The sequence below is a fragment of the Thamnophis elegans genome, chromosome Z (genome assembly GCF_009769535.1).
Source record: "Thamnophis elegans isolate rThaEle1 chromosome Z, rThaEle1.pri, whole genome shotgun sequence".
In the NCBI taxonomy this organism is placed as follows: domain Eukaryota; kingdom Metazoa; phylum Chordata; class Lepidosauria; order Squamata; family Colubridae; genus Thamnophis; species Thamnophis elegans.
Genome location: NC_045558.1, coordinates 18890462 through 18912791, shown reverse-complemented (window position 1 = coordinate 18912791; position 22330 = coordinate 18890462). Strand labels below are relative to the sequence as shown.

Below are 22330 nucleotides of genomic sequence, written 5' to 3'. Positions count from 1 at the left end.
GAAGGACTCTTCAATAAAAGTCAGAAAAGCACATGTTCAAATAGGAAGAACCCATCAGCATCTTGCTCATGATACATCATAACCATAGTTGAGGGAGAGGAATAAACCTTAAATATTAATAGGTTGCCAAATTAACTAAGATATATTAATAAAATTTATTATATGAGTTCTATGGAGATTCTCAATCATCCAGCTCATGGTTCCCCCAAAAATGCCCCCCCCCCAAAAGACAACTGGACTTTTTTTGAACAAGGAAGTCCAATTGTCTTTTGAAAAAAAGCAACTTTGGTCATTATAGGAGTATTAACAACTTTTCACAATGCTGTTCTCTGTCTGGCAGCAGTTTTCAATGTTTTTAGAAAAGAAAATCTGAAAATATTGGGAACAGAACTTTTGTCAACTATATCTTTCAAGATATATAGCCCTTCCTTCAAGTGTCTCTTATATGAATGTCACTTCTAACAAAAGTTTGTCAGTGGATTTTATAATGTTATCAGTATACTCTTGCCCTATTGCCTTAACTTTTGCTTTTGTAATGAAATTATAAATTTATACAAACATATAATTAATAATCTTCACCACTACTATAATACGAAATAAAAAAGAGATTTTTTTTTTTTACGAAACAGTGGAAGTTAAAATATTAGAAAAGAGAAGTTTAGAAGCAGTATTATAGCAATGGTGAGCTAACTTAAACCAACGTAGGTAGTTTATAGAAATTAAGAAAATATACAACTTCAAAATTAATGTAGAATTAAAATGCAACGTTAGCAAATTAAGGAGGGGTATCATAATATGTTAATCTCCAAAGGGTAGAAGAACCAAGTTTTCATAGTTTCCAAAAGGTCACAAAGATAGAAGCCATGCATATGTCAAAGGGTAAGCTGTTCCAGAGGACTGTTCCAAAAATATTCAACATCTTCCCCATCCTAGTATAAGGGAGAAAAAATCAAAAGCCTTTGATGTGTCCAAATATTACTATAGTTATTGCATACTTTTGGTGCGTGCTCTGCACTGGTTGGATTCATTTTGTATTATGCTATGCCTTGCTTCCTGGAATAAAGCATAACTACTGGGGCATGCTAGGATATAATCACGCTTCATAATAGATAGTTCCACACAATATGATCTGCTAAACCAAACAAACTAAATCACCATCTGACTTGTGAATTCAGTCATAGCTGGATGATACTCATGTGCATCTTCTCTGTTGTTCTCCCAAAAGGAACTTGCTGTACTTGAAATGCTAGCTGCGACAGCTTTATGCTACAATATTCTTGCCAAGGGGTCTACCAACTCAACACTTGTTTAGCTTTAAGTGCAATAAAATAAAAGCAGAAAGCCAAAAAAATGATATCATGCCTTTGACAGCCGTGGATGAAGCAGGGAGTTTTGCTATAAGAGCAAAGGCAGACAAAGCAGTGACTTAAATAGAGATATACTGGATTCAATTTTATCATGGAAACCTCCTGAGTTGGAACTAGTCAAACAGAGAGCCTGCAGACACTTCCAAGGACAACTGTGAGTTGTTGAAACAGCATCCCAAACTACTTGAGAGGGAAACTTTCCCTCTTTATAACTCTATAGTAAATATTTGATAGAATTTCTGAGTCCAAAAAAGCCTTAGTAAAACAATATTCTGCCTCCTTACAGCTCAACCAAAGGAGATGCTCACTGGTTATTTGTTTGTCAGTCTTTTTAGAAAACAGGAATAATTACAACTGCAGGAAAAAAAACAGATGCCAAACTAATTCTCAAATAATTTTAAGGAAAAAAATGCACATTGAATCCTACTCACAAACTTATAATTTATAATTTATGTTTTTTAACAATCTTGTATGATTCATGAAAAATGATTGGTAGAAATTAGACCTTCTGGTAGTTGACTAAATTCACACAAAACATGCTCTACACAAAAGATAATAATGGCTTGGTTTCCTCAAAAATAAACAAGCTTCATGATAGTTGCCCATTTACCATAGATTTAAATAGACATATTCAATTATTACTAAATCAGGATGTAATCTAATATAAATATGTTTACGAAGACTTGGCGTCATAGACAACTATGGAAAAGTTTATAGTGAAAGTTTACATAAGTATATGAAAGGTTAATCAAACTCCTGACAGTTCACCTGGAACATCCCAATATTAAAAATTCCCCATAGACCTCATTATCTGTAAAGCATTAATACGTCAGCATTTTTTTTTCTTGCCAATTAACAGAAATTTTTTATTGATGTAAATTTCCTAAGGAATACCCTTGGCTGAATAAATTAAGCAATGCATATTAGCCTGAAAACTTATTTGCCCATTTAATTTTAGTGTTAGGAACCTATTCCAGAGAGAACACAGAAATGATACTGAAAAAATTATCTGGCCTTTTTAATTTAAAGTCTAACAATACCAAGAAGTAAACAAATAGCAAAATATACATTTACAGAATCATAACAGTCGTGTCTTATTTTAATAGATATTTTATTTATTTGTGCCCCTTCTTTATTATTTTTATAAATCATGAAGTGGTGGTGAACATATCCAATACAACTTCTTATTCTCCTCATAATAAGCACCTTGAGGTTGCTTAGGCTGAGATAGTAACAGGCCCAAGGTCTGGATTTCATGACTTAAGATGGGAGATAACTCACCATTTCTGGTGTCTTAACCACTAGGCCAAACTGGTTCTGTTAGGTTACGTTTACTTTACAAATATGGAACTACAGTAGCAAATGTTACATTGAGAAAAAAGGCTTAGAAGAAAGTCTAAATGAAGCACTTTTGATTAATTTGCACTTGATTAATCTGCACCGATCAACCAAAACCGATTGCTTCAGACTTATCCAGAGCAATTGCTCAAGAATACTGAACAGCTGTTCCATATTTATAACAAAAAGTACTCACTGATAACAGACAGCTAATTTCAGATTCATGCTGAAACATGATAAAAGTTAATTTGGATTCGATTCATGCTATTTGAAAATATGTTAGGCAGAATGAGAGGAAACAAATGGAGTGGCTTACAGCACATGTTAAACTATATTATATTATATCACACAGGTGTTCCATGTTTTAAGTTAGGGATAGGAAATGCCCACCAGAAATTACTGATATGACTCAAAAAATGTGTGGAGTTAGGGACAAAATATATAGTGTCTGAGTTGGCCTGCCCTGATCTTTTTTTTTAATCTGTTTGAATTTTGTTAACTCTTAACAACTGCCTCGACCACTCTCTGCAATTTTCTTGGCAAGATTTTGGAATTAGTTTGACACTGCCCTCTTCTTAGGGCTGAGAAAGAATGACTGGCTCAAGGTCACCTAACTGGCTTTCTAATAAAAGCAGGCAAGAAATAATGGTCTCAGCCTTGTGCATTATTCACCACACCAAACTGGCTCTCCCATTCCTAGGGAAGAAACAAGGATTAGATAATATTTTCACTGTTCAATGAATAAAAGGTAAAGGTTCCCGTCATACATATGTGCTAGTAGTTCCCAACTCTAGGGGGTGGTGCTCATCTCCGTTTCAAAGCTGAAGAGCCAGCAAAAACATCTCCATGGTCATGTGGCCAGCATGACTAAATGGCGAAGACGCATGGAATGCTGTTACCTTTCCATCAAAGATGGTCCCTATTTTTCTACTTGCATTTTTACATGCTTTCGAACCGCTAGGTTGGCAAAAGCTGGGACGGGTAATGAGAGTTCACTACATTATGCAGTGCTATGGATTCAAACCACCGAACCCCCAACCTTTCTGATCAACTTATATTTTTGTTTACTGTATTCCTTCATCTTCTGGAAGGAAAACAGGGCCTTGCTTTGCATTGAAAGTACATCAGTTTTTCAGATTAATAGCTGGCATCTGATCGTGTATTTTTTCCTTTGTAAGACTTTTTCTCTTATAAATAAATACCGACTATTATTACTTCTGATGTTTCCTGTCTGTCTGTCTGTCCATCCGTCCATCCATCCATCCATCCATCCATCCATCCATCCATCCATCCATCCATCCATCCATCTCCTTGTACTCCAATTTAGAAAGAGCAAGTTATAAAAATTAACTGAGACAAAGCATTCTTCACAAGCATAATAAACTTTTAATGTTGCTTTTTTCAAATATAAATTAATATTTAAAATGTTACCTGACACCTATTAAAGCATCAACAGGGGTATCTGATGCCAAATTTGTTGCACTGTGTCCCCCTTGTTCCTGGTTCTGCTTTTAATAGGCCTTCAAAAAGATTTTACACTGTGCAGTTTTTGAAGAAAGCAAAATTTGGTAAACAGTCTGTGCAGAACTACGTGGTAGATTAATAGCTAATCCCAAGTGTACAACAACTGTACTGCTAATGTGTTTGATCAGGCCAAATATTCCTTTTTGGTCTACTACTAATCATCACCAACAGATCCCAATTGGATTTCTGTAATGTATTATATATGGGGCTGTCCTTGAAGATTCCCCAGAAGCTTCAATTAGTTGAAAAATTAGTGAATAGAATTCTAACTGGTTTATTAAGATGAAAGTCTATTGCTGTAATCTTGAAAGATATATGTTACTTGCTATTTTGTTCATATCCCAGTTCAGAGCAGCAGCTTACTTCCCACACTATATGCTTATGTATTTACACATTCAGATGGGAATATTATCAGAGTACCATCAATTAGTGAAGCACAAAAGAGCAAGATTTTCTTTTAACACTGTGCTGATTCTGGAGCCATTTTTAAAAGTAAAAGTTCTCAAGTGCATTTAGGAAAAATACCAAAAAGCAAAACCCAATGATAAATGATATACTCAGTTTGGTACACTGATATACCAAAACTGTGAGCCAGTTTATTCTCTGCTTAAAGCACTAGGCCAGAATGCAGGAGACAATGAGTTCAACTCCCACCTTAGCCAGCTTTGGGCTGGTCACTCTTTCTCAGTCCAACTCACATTACAGGGTTGTTGGGGAAAATAGAAGGAAGAATGAACATTAAATATATTTGCCGCCTTGAGTTGTTTATAAAAATAATACAGGTGGTATATAAATTAAATCAATAAAAATTAAAAAAAATACTGATTCTTATATATACAGTATTTTTTTTTCTGTGTTGAAGGATAAAATATTTCAATGACCACAAAGTTTAGAATAGTTAAAGATATTAGAAACAATAATCATGGTTCTAAAAGTTAAGATAAAACAAGAAAAAGAGTACAGACAATTTCAAATTACAGACTTAGATATGGGCTCCCAAAAGTATCAGACAATCCTGGACCAATAAGAAAAATAAGACTGATTTCTTGAAGCAATAATAAGCTAGCAGAAGCTCAAATGCTGTGTGGAGATATAAATTGATAATAGACTTGAGGGGAAAGATACAGAAATCCTTTGTACACTCTGAGCTTTGCTGTTTGTTTACAGATATTTCATTATCCAAGTAGGTCCATCATCTGTGCTTTGAATAAGCAAGCTCACAGAGCACCAAGAACTCCACAGTTGAACCCTGAACTACCGTATTTTTCAAAGTATAAGATGCACTGGAATATAAGACCCACCAAGACTTTGAAGAGGCAAATTTTTTTAAAAAAGTTTTTGCACTCTACAGACCTCCCCAAAATGGCACGTTTTTCACAAAAAATGGACCTGTTTTTTGTCAGAAAAGAACATGTATAGCCTTTAGGAGGCTTGTGGAGTGCTCCTGGGGGAGACAAAAACGAGCAAAAACCAGCCTGTTTTTCACAAAAACAGGTCTGGTTTTTGTTAAAAAGGGGGCATGAATAGCCTTCAGGAGGCTTATAGAGTTCTCCTGGGGTTGTGCAGGATAAAATGAGCAACAAATTGCCCATTTCGTGCTCATTTTTGCCCTCCCCAGCCCCCAGGAGCACTCTGGAAGCCTCCTAAAGGGTATGCAGGGCCATTTTTGCAAAGGGGGCAGGGTTTCGGGAGGCCAAAAATGCTGTATTAAGTGTATAAGATGCACCCAGATTTTCACCCTCTTTTTTGAGGGAAAAAGGTGCATCTTATAATCTGAAAAATACGGTACATATATTTTCTTCTGCTGAAAAATGACAACGTTTGGCAAGATGGAGGGCAGCAGAAGAATGGAAACACAATTGGCAAGAGTTGGATGGGATCAATGAGATCACTTGGAAGATTTATGAATTAATATTAGAGATAGTTAAGATGGCAAGCACTTGCTTTTGCAGCTTCAGGAGTGCACTGCAGTTTGATGGAATATGAAGTTAAGATGCTATTGTTACATCAAGCTGGTGATCTCTTCATTGTTAGTTCCAGCACTTGTTCTCAAGAGAAAAGCTCTTACTATAAGAACTTTTAAATGTTGTATTTTGTCACTGAAAGAACAGAAAGTTCATTTTGCAACTCTATTTACATCTCCTGCTAATGTGGATCTATATTTTCTAGCATTGCATCACATATTCATATACATGCTTGAGTCTAAAATCAATGCATACAGTAATTGGGAACACAAAAGTATTTCAATGTAAGTAGTCATGGACAACACTGGAGATTCTTTTCAATTTTACAGTGGATAACAATTCTTTTATATTTTATTCCAGTTTTAAGTTGCCTTTTAGTGTTAATCATTTTATATGCTAATGCTTTGTGGTCTCCATCATGATCAATTTTATATGGGTTTGTAAGTTGTCCTGAGAATTTTGGCAAAATGAAAAGATGTAAACTGTTTGAATAACACAAAAATAATTATCTTCTACTGTAGTTTCAATTCATAGAGATATCTAATTTTCCATGATTTTAGACTGTGGACAGAAATTTTAGATTAGTGAAGTTTTTAAACTTTGTCCTATTTGGTTTACAGAAAATATGGTTAGGAGGTAACATATATAGTTGTTTCCTGTAAATGGGGGATGGGGACTAGAGTTCTAATCAATTTTCTTTCTACATGCATGAGGATTCCAATATAATATAATTATGTTTATGGGTTGAGAATCGTATCTCAGAATATAAAAAGTCAATCATTCAAGTACATGCCATTTGATAAACTCAAGCTTAATTTATTTAAGCAATATGTATGTTCACATATAGACAGATCTCTCCTTCTACAAATTATATATGACTCTGCAATATTAAGCCAGAAAGAAAGAAACATTTCAAGAATGTTTAAATGTTAATAAAGCAAAACAAAACCTTACAAAAATACTCTAAAAGATTATGCTAACCATTGTGGATATTCAATCTCTGCCAATATCACAAATTAAATCCCAAAAGAAATGTTTTCAATACTTATTGAAAAGAATGGCATTAACATTTTTTTTAATCTAATAGATTCCTCCATACTTAAAAGATATTTATTTACCATGCTTTGCTATAGGCTGAATAATCTCACCAGCCTTCAATTTTCACATGTTGCAGATGAGAAGAGGGGGGGAAACCCATCTTGAACATGGGCTTGAATTGAAATTGACTTTGAATCTCTGAACTGTCAACACATTTTTTTATGAAAAGGTTTGCTTTACAGAGATTATAAAGTAGGTGTCATGCCTGACGCTTGCATTTTATATTCAGATTGTGGGCCTGGAAGAGAAACGTTATAAAACATCAGGAAGGGTCTAAGACAGCTCAGCTGTCATAGTAGAAACCACTCTGGGCTTGCTTGGCAGATATTGTGCTGTTGATGTCAGAGGTTTTTCACTTTAATTCACTGACAAGCAAAGAAGAACACTGAGAGAATATGTTATCAGGAGCCACGGATACTTGTCTTCAGTAGTAGGTCAGTCTGACACTTATTTTGGTGCATTAAAAAAACAAAACAAAACGATGATCTTGTTTCAGATTAAAATAAATCCCATGCCTTATACCCCAGAGGTTATCAAAGTCCAAGATTGATTCTAGGAGAAACCAGCTGGAAGAAGTTAGTAGACCTGCTGTTTCTTGATGACAAATGGGAAATTTACAAATGTTTAAAATAATATTTCATTTAAAAGCTATAATTAGCCAACAACAGTTTCTTTCAGAGAACTTACTCATGACTAACTGCAATTACCTGATGTTCCCTGAAATGAGCAAAAAATAAATTAAAATATAACAAAACAAAATTAAAATAAAATACTTTCACAGGGGGACATCAAAATGCTAAGCTAAGTCTATAAGTTACATTGGAAAATCCAAAGTCATTATAGAAAGATAATTGCAAACTATATTTATTCTATGCCAAGAAAATTAAAAGGACATATCCATATGGGCTCCAGGATTTATTTATTTATTTGACTTTTTCTCGCACTATAATCTTCTAGACAACCCATGCCCTGTTATGTCACCATCAGAGGTATTGCCTTACCTAAACAGAGTGATAGATAGACCAAAGGTGGTGGGAATAGGAGAGACTTCTGACTTTCTTTAGATTTTAGTTGTGGGAAGATGGCTGAGGAAATCAGATACTATCCTTCCTTCCTTCTTCCCTACCTCCCAAGTTTGATATCAGGTCTTAATAGCTCCATCTATCTATCAACTATCTATCTAGGTGTGTGTGTGTGTGTGTGTGTGTGTGTGTGTGTGTGTGTGTGTGTGTGTGTGTGTGTGGTGCGTGTGTGTTCCAGCATAACTCTGGAACGCCTTAAGCAATTTCAATCAAACTTGGTAAACAGATGACTTAGTCTCTGGGGAAAAATACAGTGGGGGTAAGACACCCCTTACACCCCTCAGGGTATTATGTTTTGTTAAGATACAGCCTGTTGTGCCTTAAAATGGCTTTTACCATACTGCCATAAAATGGCTTCTACTGTGCAATGCAGTGGAGTTGCCATGGTAATGGCTTCATGGTACTCCACAAGGCTTCCTCTGGTAAGGAGGAAAATCCAACATTAGAAATTACATTTGGTCCAGACATTTTCAACATGACTTTGATTATTATTGAGGACAAATGTATGATCATGATCAATAAAACATTACTGCAACTCAGCCCACCTGCACCACTATGAGACCGACACGACGTACTTTACACAGATTACATACAAGAAAAGAACTACAACGTCGAATGGCTTAGTGCAAATATCATGGACAAGAAGCCACTTCTAAATCAAGATCAGAAAAAAAGCATACTAAATGATCATGGATCAGCTAGGACTTTTCTTGACACTATTGGGGTCACAGGGAAAACATTTGTGACTAATTTAATTGTCACCAAAATCAGGGTTTTTCCTGTCTAATACAAGATTAGCATAAATACATAGTCGGGCAACGTCAGGTTATCAACTAGTAATCAATAAAAAAAAAACAATTATGGAATGGGGACATGATTAAACAGCAAGCTACCCCATTTGAAAGATATAGAAATGGCAATTTGATAATGTGACAGTAGGTTTCTGTGTTGCTGAAAGTGTTCTGGGTAACCTGGAACTATCATTAAATAACTGACTCAATTATTTATTTATGCTAGGTATATGAAACATGCTTCTCATTAGAACAAGCACCTGATTGGCCCTTTTACCCTAACCAGTCTATACTATTTATAACTCTTTGTATCAGGGGCCATCTCTGTTTGATGATAGGATGGGTGTTGCTTAGCTTTTCTTGCGAAAACATTTCAGAGTGCCAATACAACAACTAATACGTTGCAATGTATTTTTCTTAGTTATCAAGGGGAGAAAGCCCCTAAAAATTATTAGTTGAAGAACAAAGTTACACAGATACAGCTATCACATAAATTGAAAGCATAATTAAAAGCATTAATCCTTTGTTTCTGTGTTCAGCAACTTTACAATTAAAGAATATAAATCAGGTTTACAATCCAGAAAAATATATATAGTATAGTTAGTAAAGCATCTGAAATGCAGTTGCAGGAATTACGAATGAATATCTAAAACAATGGAAATTATGAACTTCTATATATACCTCTACCTGTACCTACACCTCTAAGTATATGTAATGGAAAAAGCCACTTGCTTTTCAGTATTGTAGACTCTGAATTATCCTCAGACATAATAAGCCACAGTAAATTAAAAAGTACTGGGCAGCCAAAAAATTATGAACTATAATACAGGCAGAACAATCTGTGTTTGTTGTTTTCCCAAACGTCTAGTCAGGAGTCTCAGGTGGCTAATGTGGGAGGCATACACAATTCAAAGCTCAAATAATATGTTTACAAAGCTGGACATGTTCTATGCACTTTCAGAGTAGCTGTGTAAGAAGAGACAACAGTATATCTGATTTCAGCTAAATAGGGTTTTTAAACTAAATTATCTATTTCCTTTTGCAGAAGTGGATGAAATAGCACAGCTACACTCTTTAGTAATCATTCCAAATGCAATTGAAGAATTCAATTTAATGGTAATCAGGGAATATTTAATTTGCATTGGTTTCCAATAGGTTGGCTTGCCATCTGTACTCAGATATATAGCAGATCCAAAGATGAAAACAAGGAAGCCTGTATTTCAAGTAATAGGAGATGCATCTTTAAAAATGTGTATTATATAACTGCAAAATGTTTGCATAAACTATTGTTATTTTTTAAGCAGTTAAGTGGTCAGACTGTTTAATAATATACACATTCTAGATAATAAACCATAGGAAGGTAGGGTTATTGTAAAAATAAGGTTCTATAAAACTATTACCATGGTACCTTGGTACTCATTGTAGATTGGTTCCAAGAGGCATGATGAATACCAAAAATAATGATTAACAAACACATTTTTCCCATAAGGAATAATGTAGTGAGTAATAGGGCATGGTAATAACGGTTCACCGACAAAAGTGCGAACGACAAAACTGCGCCCGACTAAACTGCGTCGTTGATGTCATCAACAGGGCGATAAGAGCGCGGAGAAAGAAGCGCGCTGTAAACCCTAAACCTAAACTCAACCCCTAACCCTAAAGCTAACCCTAAACCTAATCCTTAACCTAATCCTAAACCTAACCCTAACCCTTAACCTAACCCTAACCCTAACCCTTAACCTAATCCTAAACCTAACCCTAACCCTAACCCTAAACCTAACCCTTAACCTAACCCTAAACCTAACCCTTACCTTAAGTTAAATCGGCTTTCTTTCAACGCGCTATTTAAAGCGCCCTTCTTTCTCCGCGCTGGCTGTTGTCGCCGCGTTGATGACGACAGTGACGTGGTTTAGTCGGGCGCGGTTTTGTCATTCGCCCTTTTGTCGGGTCACAGGTAATAAGAAGATACTAACAAGTTCTACCTTGTGTGTTGAGTACCAAACAAACCATAAGTACTAGGACAAAATTTCCGCATCAAATTCATTGAATACCAAATTCAATGAGTTTCAAAGCAATTGAGTACCTAGGTGTCACTGTACTTGTAGTTGATATAAAATCATGGAGTATGCTAGAGTCTAATCTAAATAAATTTTAAATAAGACAACAAAATACATTACACTGCTATAGACTGATGCTGCTTCTATAATTTCACAAATCCTTACAATTCCTGAAAAGACCAATGGGAGCAATATTTTGGTTCAGCGAACAAAACCAACTAGGTCTTCATTTTCAGAAATCTAAAATTCTGGTCTTTCTAAGAGAGGTATCCAACAATCCTGAACAGTAGAGTGGAACAGAGAAGTTCCTACATTTAAATGCCTTGGGTAGTTATTAGTCTAAAGGAATCTGTAATATACACTAGAATTGTTAAGTGCTGTTATGTCTTAAACTTTCAACTGCTTTTGAACTCTCCTTTTACATAAGCAGAGAATAATGAATTCCTGCAAATCACTGGCCAAACCGTATACGGTGCACAAGTGGGGTAATTTATGTGAAGAAGGATGTACTGGAATCAATGCAAACAAAATTCTTGAGATCAATCTTCATTGTACCAAACAAAAGAGTAAAAGACTTGATGCCCACAATCCAAGTAAGAGCCTGGAAGATGATGATCATTTATTTTTGTTTTGTTTTGTTAAATAGCCAATCCTTTCCAGTAGACGCTAACCCCTTTAATTTTAATGGAAACTTTTTCTTCTTCCTAGAAACAGGCCATGGAATTGTTGTTATCATTATGCAGGTTTTCCACACCATTCCTAATTTCCTTAAGGTATGACCAGGGTAAACAACTGCTCACCCAAAGAACAAGGGATGTGGAGCTCCAGGCTGAAATTAATAAATTGTCCTAACATGACAGAAATTGGATTTTTAAAATGACGCTTGGGAAGTAGAAAAATACTCATACATTCTAACTTTCCCCAAGCTGCAAATCGCTTCCCCCCCCCCCTACAAACCAGACATAGTATCTTACTACTATCTGCATTGCTGAAAGTCAGGTACTCCTAAACTTGTATAGTTAAGCATAGCTGTCTATGTGATGACAAAGAGAACGAATTCATTTCTCTTGTATTATTATACTGCAAATCCTACAGGAATAATAGGCCTGGTTACATTTTGTCCCTAGCAGGTAAATTCTCACGAAGGCTAGACAATTTCTCCATAAATCATCTTCTAGATGATTCGAAATCTTTCATTACCTGTGTAGGGGTTAATCCTGTGTTTCTGCAACATAAATAAGACATAACTGGCCATAGAAATAACAATTTTTGTTTTATTTATCACTTTAGGTGTTAGTTGTTTTGTTTTAGCTGACATATACTTCAATTTCATACATTATATTATATACACAAACACAAAGACAGAGAGACAGATATATGACATAATATTAAAAGCAGTCCTCAACTTCTGACCATTTAATGACAAAATAGCATTGGTAATTAGAATGAATTTATGACAGTTGCAGCATTTTGTGTCATCTGATCAAAATCTGCATCTTTCTGAGCTGGCTTCCAACAAGTAAAAACAACTGGGGAAGTCAGATTCGTTTAACACCCATAGTTAAAAATGGTCATAAAATTGAAGCTGGTGAAGTGATAAATCAAAACTGACCCAAGGACTACCTGTAGAGTATGTTATACTTTTATCATGGAACCTCCTTCCTAAAATAATACTTTATCTCATTCATTTGATTTTACTTCCATATTTTTATTTCTAAATTTTGCTGGTCATTGATTGAATAAATATTATTATTATTGTTACATTACACTGCAATTTATGGCTATAAAAGAAAATCTATAAATGGAAGTGATTGTATTGTTATACAAATATCAAAAGAAACAGAAGCAATGTTAAATGTCGAATTATCCTACTTCAGACACATTGAAAAAACCTAGTTCTCTGGAAAAGTCTTTAATGCTGGGAAAGGATGAAGGAGAATGAAGAGGATGATGGCCAGAAGGAAAATGGATGAAGAGATGGATTGCCCTGATCTATCAATGTGATCACTAGGATTTGAAAATGACTTAATACTAAATTATCTATCTATCTATCTATCTATCTATCTATCTATCTATCTATCTATCTATCTATCTATCTATCTATCATCTATCTTAATTTAACAACATCCTTAAATCTTTCCTTCCAAGAGCCTGCTTGCTCTCAGTAGCAATAGATATAACTGAAAAGGAAGAAAGATTGAACATGGACCAAACAGTATTTTATTTAGTTTGTCAAACATGTATGAGATAACAGGTGTAAGTATGAACATGGACATGAACAAAGGAAATGGGTAAAAATACATGGGGACAACAGGACAGGGATGGTAGGCACGCTGGTGCACTTATGCACACCCCTTTTACGGACCTCTTATGAATGGAGTGAGGTCCATGGTAGACCGTTAAGGTTAAAGTTATGGGGGTTTGAGGCTATAACAACAGAGTCAGATAGAGCATTCCAGGCATTGACCACTCTGTTGCTGAAGTCGTATTTTCTGCAATCGAGTTTGGAGCGATTTACCTTGAATTTGTATCGATTGTTTGCCCGTGTATTATTGTGGTTGAAGCTGTAGTAGTCATCTCCAACATATATTATTATTGGAGACCTACTGAATTTAAACAATTGTTGAGGAACTTAATAGACATGAGTTTTATTTAAAAAAAACTAGTTTAATGAATTAGTTTTAAATTGTAACCACAATATTTCTTAAAATCTAAGACCATTGGTTTGATAGCATAAGATAGCTTGATTCTATATTCCATTACTTTTATACTACCGACATCTAGTTTTATTTAAAATTATAGACATTGATAATATGGAATTGCTGGTTTAGCTGCTATAAAAAAATTCTCCAATGGATTCTGTACTACCAAATTTTCAGAGGCTGCAAAAGTGTCCTTTGGGTTTATCCATTCTATACAAAATCAACCACTAATGAATCACTTTAAAATATCTCAGTGAAATTGATTCATTTATTGCCGTTTTCATTTTCACTACATTTATTCCTATCCACAGACTCATCGCTATTTTCATCCACTTATTAACGTCCCATTTATCAGGACTATATAAATATTCATATCTACTAATAAAGATCTTTTTATCTGAATAATTGTCTTCTAGTGTTTATTATGAGCTGAACTATTTTTACATACATCTAATGATACGTTTATCACTTGGCAAAATATTAGGGTCTGATTACTCTAGTTAACTGTGTATCTGGAGTGTTTATGATATTGTTGCATCAATTCCAATGAGTTTTTGATAAATTTAAAAGTTTCAAGAGGAGTATAGATTAATAACTTATGTTTGATTACTGCTCCCAAATATTCGAAATAGACCCAGATTGTATTTTCAAACATAACAAAGATTGGAAGACTAAATTAAATGAAACAAAATTGGATTTACTAGGCTGATATACATTAAAGTAAGCATGTTCACTTTTTCTCTCCTGAAATATTATTTTATACTTTTGTTTGGTTTAGTAAAAAACCAAACAATTTGGTTCAGCCTTCCATTCTTCCAAGGTGGGTAAAATGAGAACCCAAATTGTTGGGGGCAATATGCTGATACTGTAAACAGCTTAGAGAGGGCTGTAAAGCACTGCAAAGCGGATATATAAGTCTAAGTGCTATTGCTATTACAAGTAATAGTCAATTTTTCCACAGTAGAGACCACAGTTCTTTTTTTATTAATAGAGGGCAAAATGAAATTGCTCCAGTTTTTAGCATTATATAGCTCCCAGTATTGATGAACAGAGAACACCAAGGAGTCTGTAAAACAGCAACCCCCAATTTTTTGGACAGCAGTGATTGGTTCTGTGGAGAAAGGCTTTTCCACAGACTGGAGGGGGTGTGGTTTCATGTGCTGTCTGAATCTCACAGATGGGGCTTCGCTTATTTGCATGGACTGGTTTTTGGCATGCCGCGGTCCAGTCCCAGGCTATGGACCAGGGGTTGTTGACCCCTGCTATAGAAAAGAGCACAACTATGGTTTTCTAACAGATAGAAGAACATATACAGTTTAAGACAGAAAGGATTAAAATGAATAGGGAAATTACCCTTTTCTCACAATTTGAAGTGAAAAGAGAGAGCGCAACCTAATTTGGAGAGGGCCTATTTTGTCTTTTAAAGAAGTCCCCTATTCTCACACTGTAAAGAAAGGATGATTCTGGGAGGTCCTAAAAGGCAAAAAAGGAAAAGGGAAAGTGGGGAAGATATTTACAGGTCATACAGAGGTTTTAGGGATCACCTTGTCTTCTGCTGATCTATGTTGTCCTACACAAAGTAGTGATTAGTTTATAAAAGACTAAATGAAGTTTCCTATTTGGCCCATGCAAGATTTCCTAAATATGAAGCTTACTGTGCAGCGTGCAAAAATAATTTCCCTCTTATCAAGCTTTTTAAATAAATGGTCTGAAATGGAATACTTTATGATAAGCACAAATAATTTTTCTCATGGATCTTGATCTGGAGTTTCTTGCAACAGTGCCAGGTATGGTCCCCAGGACTTCATATCTCTCCAAATAAAATAAGAAGATTCTATGGCAGCGATGGTGAATCTTTTTGGCATTGAGTGCTGAAAAGGCAGCATGTGTGTGCGTTTCATGCACACATAAGCATGCTTGTCGGGGCCGCAACTCGGAAGAGGAGCTGCCCAGGGGCTAGTCTTCCGGTTACTGGCGCGACAATCAACTGGCTGGCGCACATGCTCATGCTGGAAAATAAAAGTTCTTCCAGTTTCCAGCACTGATGCATGTACAAAGGCCAGCTGATCGTCGCTTGTGCATGTACAGCAGAAACCCACAAGAGGAATCGGTGATAACACGTGTGCCAAGCGACATTGCTCCACGTGCCATAGGTTCGCCATCACAGTTCTAAGGCATTCTCTTACCTATCTCTGAGAAATGAGTTGCAGCTCTCTGACTAATAATATTTCCTCATTGTTTCTCTCTTAACATTCTTTACTAGTATAAGCCCTTCAGTGATTAAACCAAAAAATGCAAAAGGTGGTTCACACATCAGTGAAAGTTATGTAACTGAATAACATAATTTGGTGGGTCCAAATATTCAAGAAGATATTTAGAGCGGGCTTCATAACTATCCACATTAAGAACGTGTCCAGACTCACATGGCAGATATTACAATAGAGAGTAACTGGATGGAGCTGTGCTTTCTCAAAAAGAGCTTAATTTATGCCACACTTGACAAATAGAATCTTCAATAAGAAAGTGTGTGTGTGTGTGTGTGTGTGTGTGTGTGTGTGTGTGTGTGTTTGTTTGTTTGTTTGTTTGTTTTACTACCGGTTCTGTGGGCATGACTTGGTGGTCATGGCAGGGTAAGGATATTGTAAAATCTCCACTCCCTACCCACTTCAGGGAAAGGATACTGTAAAATCTCCATTCCCTTTCCACTCCAGGGGAAGGATACTGTAAAATCTCCATTCCCTCCACACTCCAGGGGAAGGTTATTGCAAAATCCTCATTCCCTCCCGATCAGCTGGGATAGATGGGGGCAGGAGCAGTCAAAGGTGACATTTACTGGTTCTCCGGACGATTCAAAATTTCCACTACTGGTTCTCCAAAACTGATCAGAACCTGCTGAATATTACCTCTGGTGTATGTGTGTTTGTGTAAGTAATGGGGGTAATACTGAATCCTACATTCCTCTGATTATCATTAATAGGCTCATGCTTCTTATGTATGGTATTGACGCTATAAGGAAAAGCAATGTTCCAAATAAATAAATAAATAAATAAACAAACAAACAAACAAATAAATCAGTCTCTTAGAGATCTATAAAAAATAAAATAAAGAAAGGGAGGAATAAACCAATACCGATGTAAACAAAAAAGACCAGTTTTGAACATCAAATTAGAGAGAGATTTTTTTTACAATATTTCATGACATGTTTCAACAAGAACTATGAATGAAGACTTACAGCATTTGCTACACAATAAGTAACTGAAGCTAAAAAATAAAACCTTGTCATTTGATTCAGATAGAACTTGCTTCTTACATCTGCAAGCTTATTGTTTTGGAAGGAAATCTGATACTTACAAAGCAAAGTATTATCCTTCTCAGAAAGTGATTTTGTTCTCATTGCTATATGTCTAGGGATATTGTGATAGCATTCAGCTGACTAGAAACATACAAATGAGACTTCTTGTAGTGGCCCAGCATGAATTTGAATATATTGTTAATGAGAAAATTTTATTTTATTTTATCTAATTTACATACCTGCCCATCTCACCAAAGGCAACTCTGGGCAGAGCACAACAAATGTTGTGGTAAGAACACCACAAACATAAAAAATATATAAAAACTAACTTTAAATATTATAAAAACAAAGATTAAAAATTATAGATGAAGAGGGAATAAAAATAGCCAATTCAGGAATGGATCCATCTAATCATATTTCTGGGAGTCTGAGGTCTGATAACATAACCAGATCTTGAAAGCCTTCTGGATTATCAAAAGACATGGGGCTCATCTAAGTTCAGGAGAAATAATGCTTCATAAGGAGTGTGCCACAATAGAGAAAGCATGGCTCCTGAGGCCCATAAAATGGAGGTCCATAGCTGAAGGTATCTGCAGGATGCCTTCTATGGCAGATCTAATGGGGTTGTCTGATGTAACTTGGGAGAGATAATCCCTCAGATAGCCCAGTCATATGCAAATTCATCAATATAAACATCACAATAGCCAAAAGTTTTATAAATATAATTAATGTTCACATTGTTGCTTTTGTAATGAAAGATTAAAAAAAACATGACTCCACAATGAATTGACTGCATGTTCTTTAAAAAAAATAAAGGCAATTACTGTACGCATATCTATTAATAAGAACTTGATAAGACATGTGATCACATTAAGTTGCGATACCTCGGCACAGATTGCATCCTAAGTAACCTGTATACTCTAATATTAATTTTTCCAATGTTTATTTGGCTGCTTTGTGCTCTCCACAGGTTATGTTTTATTGCTACCCATGGAAAATGCAGTATGAAATCAGGGAGCAACACAGACCAAAACAGTTTTAGAAAACTGAGGTGTACTTGAGGTAAGTGTTGTCTTCAAGAGAACTTGATCAGAGGATATGCTCACATTCCACATAACCAAATCATCATTCATTAACAACTATAAGACTATACTTAAATAATTGTGGCTGAATCTATTTTGCTAAATTCATAATCATATGCAAATAACAAATACATTCCTGTTTGGCAGTTAGGAAATTTTCTCCAGAAATGAAACAGTGGCATATGTTGCCCAAACTTCACAAGACATCTCAGTATATTACACTAAGCATATTTTCCATGGTAACATTTGAATTTATGCTGATAGGAATTGGGCCATGGCAGAATTTTAGTAATACATTATCATAAATGTACAAAATATCTAGGATTATCATTCAGTTATGTCTAAGCCAGGATGATGCTAGTATTCTGGAACGTGCATTATTTAGTATTCATGACTATCACCAAGTGTTGTAGCTAATGTTTTATGAAGAATGTATTTTACAATGACCATGTTAATAATATCACCGGAAACAAATTCCCTGTGTGTCTAATCACACTTGGTCAATAAAGAATTCTACTCTATTATTATCTCATTGTGTACAGAACACAGTTAACTATTTATGCCACAGGTCATCCTTTTCCTTCCCTCATCTCCTTTAAAGAAACCATGTTAGTACGGTATTCCTTTGGTTTGTGAGAATATTGTCTTTCATCCAGATGCATTAATCTCAGAAAAATAAATGGATTCTGATGGAATATTTGTAAGACTGCGACTGACAAAACATTCAATATCAAATTTTAACCGTATCCACAGTATTCGTATTTTGGAAATGGATAGTGAGCAATAAATAATGTTAAGATGAATAGCAAAACACAATGAGACATAAACATTTAAGCTTTTCTGCAATTCCTACCTGAACATGTCCCCAAGACCTTTGAGCATTCCTTTCTTGGCTTTGATTTTATCCTTCTCTTTATCTCGATCTTTTTTCTTGTCCTTCCCAATTTTTTTCCGGTCCCCTTTCTCCTGATTGCCATTCATGTGTCTTTCTAGAGAATGGGATGGTTGGTCACTAGATGTGGACACAGATTCTCTACCAGATCGTGAACTTTCTTCTGTGTCTTCTTCCACTAAAAGAGAAAGGAAATTTTATCAGGGAAAGAATAGGAAAGTGTCTTTGGTGTGTGTGTGTGTGTGTGTGTGTGTGTGTGTGTGTCTGTCTGTCTGTCTGTCTGTCTGTCTGTCTGTCTGTGTTTGTGTTTCAAATACTAGAACCATAAGTTCTTTTGCAGCCTATCAGATTCACATATTTTTGTAAATGTAGTTTTGTTAGATTTAGAAAACAGAGAAACTACCCATTAATTGACAGTTTTTGCTGTCAACCTATGCTTTAATCCTATGCTTGATTTCACTTAGACTAGAAACATGTGATACAGGTTATAATATTAGTTCTTGATTTATAATATACATATTCTGCTTACTCAATGCATTCTAAGCAACTCAAAATTCTACAACAAGCGAACTTCAATAAAACCGGTTGAATACTATGGTAATACCAACTCTTGCTTCATGATGCCCACAGTCCCCCATCCCCAGTAAGTGCTTCACTCTAAAAGAATATCACTCTCTGAATTTTGATCTTGACTAATTTTAAATAAATAGCAGGCTAAAACCATTCTATTTGTTAAGGGACAACTTTTCCAAAACAAGAGGCCATGACCAAGGCCTTCTTGCAACTACTTTCCTTTTAGTTTCTGGGATGTTGAGACCAACTATGTTGCTCTTACTGACACTACTGGTATGCTGATCACGTGCTTGCACATTCTGTTTGCGCACGTACCTGACTTGTGCTGTGCACACAATCCACTGCCCTGAGACAACTAGCTGATTGTTGGGGCTCGCACAGGCACCACACACTGTGCACACTTTGCCATTTGTCATAAAAACAGGTATAGTGGGTGGGTGGGCCAAAAGAGCCACTGTACTAGTATCTTCTCAGCTGCTCCGGGCCACTACTGGTAGGGCTGTACTGGGCTGTACCCGCAGCAACCCACCTCTGCCTGCATGTCCCCAGTGGGTATATTTTACTTATAGCAGATGATTCCAAACATAGCAACAACCCATATTATTTACAGTGTTTGTAAATAATAATCACTTTGAATTGGGACTGGAACTTAATTTGGCAATGAGAGAATCCCTGTAATATAGTTCTCATTAGTTAGCATCAATTAACAGGCAAGCAGAGAGGTTCTGTAGCAATTATAGCTTTGAAGTCATATTCAAGGGCAAATCCATTTGGGGTAATTGCAGAAGTCAGGACACTCACAACTCAAAACCAACCAATGCTGGTCAAAAGGCTTCTTGATCACAACTCTATCCTGTGGGATCTACCGGGTGAATCCAGAAGTGCCTCTGTATTGTATAACTGTAAAGCAGTGTTTTTCAACCACTGTGCCGCGGCACACTGGTGTGCCGTGACATAGTGTAAGGTGTGCCGTGGGAAAAACACTTTATATATAGTCAATATAGGCACAGAGTTAAATTTTTTTAACATTTTCTAATGGTGATGTGCCTCGTGATTTTTTTCATGAAAAAAAGTGTGCCTTTGCACAAAAAAGGTTGAAAAACACTGCAGTAAAGAAATGCAGCTGCATCCAGGGATGAAGTTGAAACTACCCTTCAATCAGACAGTATTTATGTTTTGCTGAGATTCAATCTGAATTTTCTCTGTCCCATCCAGGCATTCATCGGGCTTTTCCTGAGAGTTCCCCATGAACACTTAACTGAACTTATTTAGAAATAGAAGCACTACCTCTGATCCACAATCAATTTCAATAGTGCAAGAGGACAAAATGATTAACAAGATCAAAAGTTACAGAGGGAGCCAGAAGGATAATGAGTGAGTGAGTGAGTGAGCATCTGTGTGTGTGTGTGTGTGTGTGTGTGTGTGTGAGAGAGAGAGAGAGAGAGAGAGATTTCAATGGCTCTACATACACACACAAATACACACTCTCTCCCTCTCAAATAAAAGTCTTTATATGTTTATAAAGTCTTTATATGTTTAAGAATATAGCACAGTCCTTTAGATTTAAGTTGGAGTGTAACATAATGGTGACACTGAAGTACATTGCACAATGTTCATTATGGGTTGGGCATCAGGTTTAGTTAAAAGGTTGCTTGAGACTTCACTAGTTAAATTACATTCAATAATTTTGTATTCCTTTTATTCTTTTCTCAGCTTATGGGCTTTGTATGTGTGTATGTGTCTAAAATAATAATTTGGAAATCTTCCTTCTGTCATTGTGAATCCAATGCAATGCATCACTGGAAAATTACTGGTTTTGGAAGCTGAATATTTCTCTTTGCCAACCAACAGACACATTTTTGTTTTGTTTTGTTTTGGAAAAAAAGTTGCAATGAATTGTTTATAAAGAAATCTTTATGATGTCGTATTGGGAGTTCTAAAATTATAGCATGGAACATGTGATAGAGGAGTACACTGATTTTGCAAACATAATATAATTGCTCCCCTTAGAAGAATAAGCTATTCATACTCTTAAACAATGTATGAAAGATAAGTTTGGCGGGAGGTACGTATAGATTTTAAGAGCTATAATCAGAAAGTCAGAGATGACTGCTTGGGATATTCCGAACATATGAATCACAGCGCTTGTTTTCAAACTCTTGAAAAGGATGACAAGAAACAGAACCCATTTTTAGTGTGTGTAGTCTGAAGCAAGCCATTTGAATCTGAATAAATTGGCAAACCTTTCTTATCTCTCTTAATTGCTGGAGCTTCGGCTGGTATTAAGTAATACAATAAGCAGTCTAGACACTCAACTATGAAACAGTTTCATATTCAGTAATTATGTTTTCTTGTATGCATTTTGCTTGCTTTATAGAGTAATTAGGAGAATAGCTTCAGAAAATTCGGCCTGTGGTCCTATTCAATAGAAATTATGTGCACATTTGCGTCATATTCAAAAGGGCAATCTGATTTAATATTCTATCTGCAGTTATATGCAAGTCTATTAACCAGGGCTATTTTTATCCTTTTATTTTTATTTAAAACAAAGGTGTATTTTTTTTAAAA

The 22330-nt window shown here is 35.6% G+C and overlaps 1 protein-coding gene across 1 annotated transcript in view; it reads right to left on the bottom strand.

Annotated features, from left to right (window-relative positions):
• Positions 1-22330, bottom strand: part of PARD3 (par-3 family cell polarity regulator) — a 492108-nt gene that overhangs the window by 6997 nt on the left and 462781 nt on the right. Inside the window, exon 20 of the mRNA XM_032237658.1 lies at positions 19151-19367. Within this exon, the coding sequence (XP_032093549.1) occupies positions 19151-19367 (217 nt within the window). The remainder of the gene's footprint in view (positions 1-19150; positions 19368-22330) is intronic.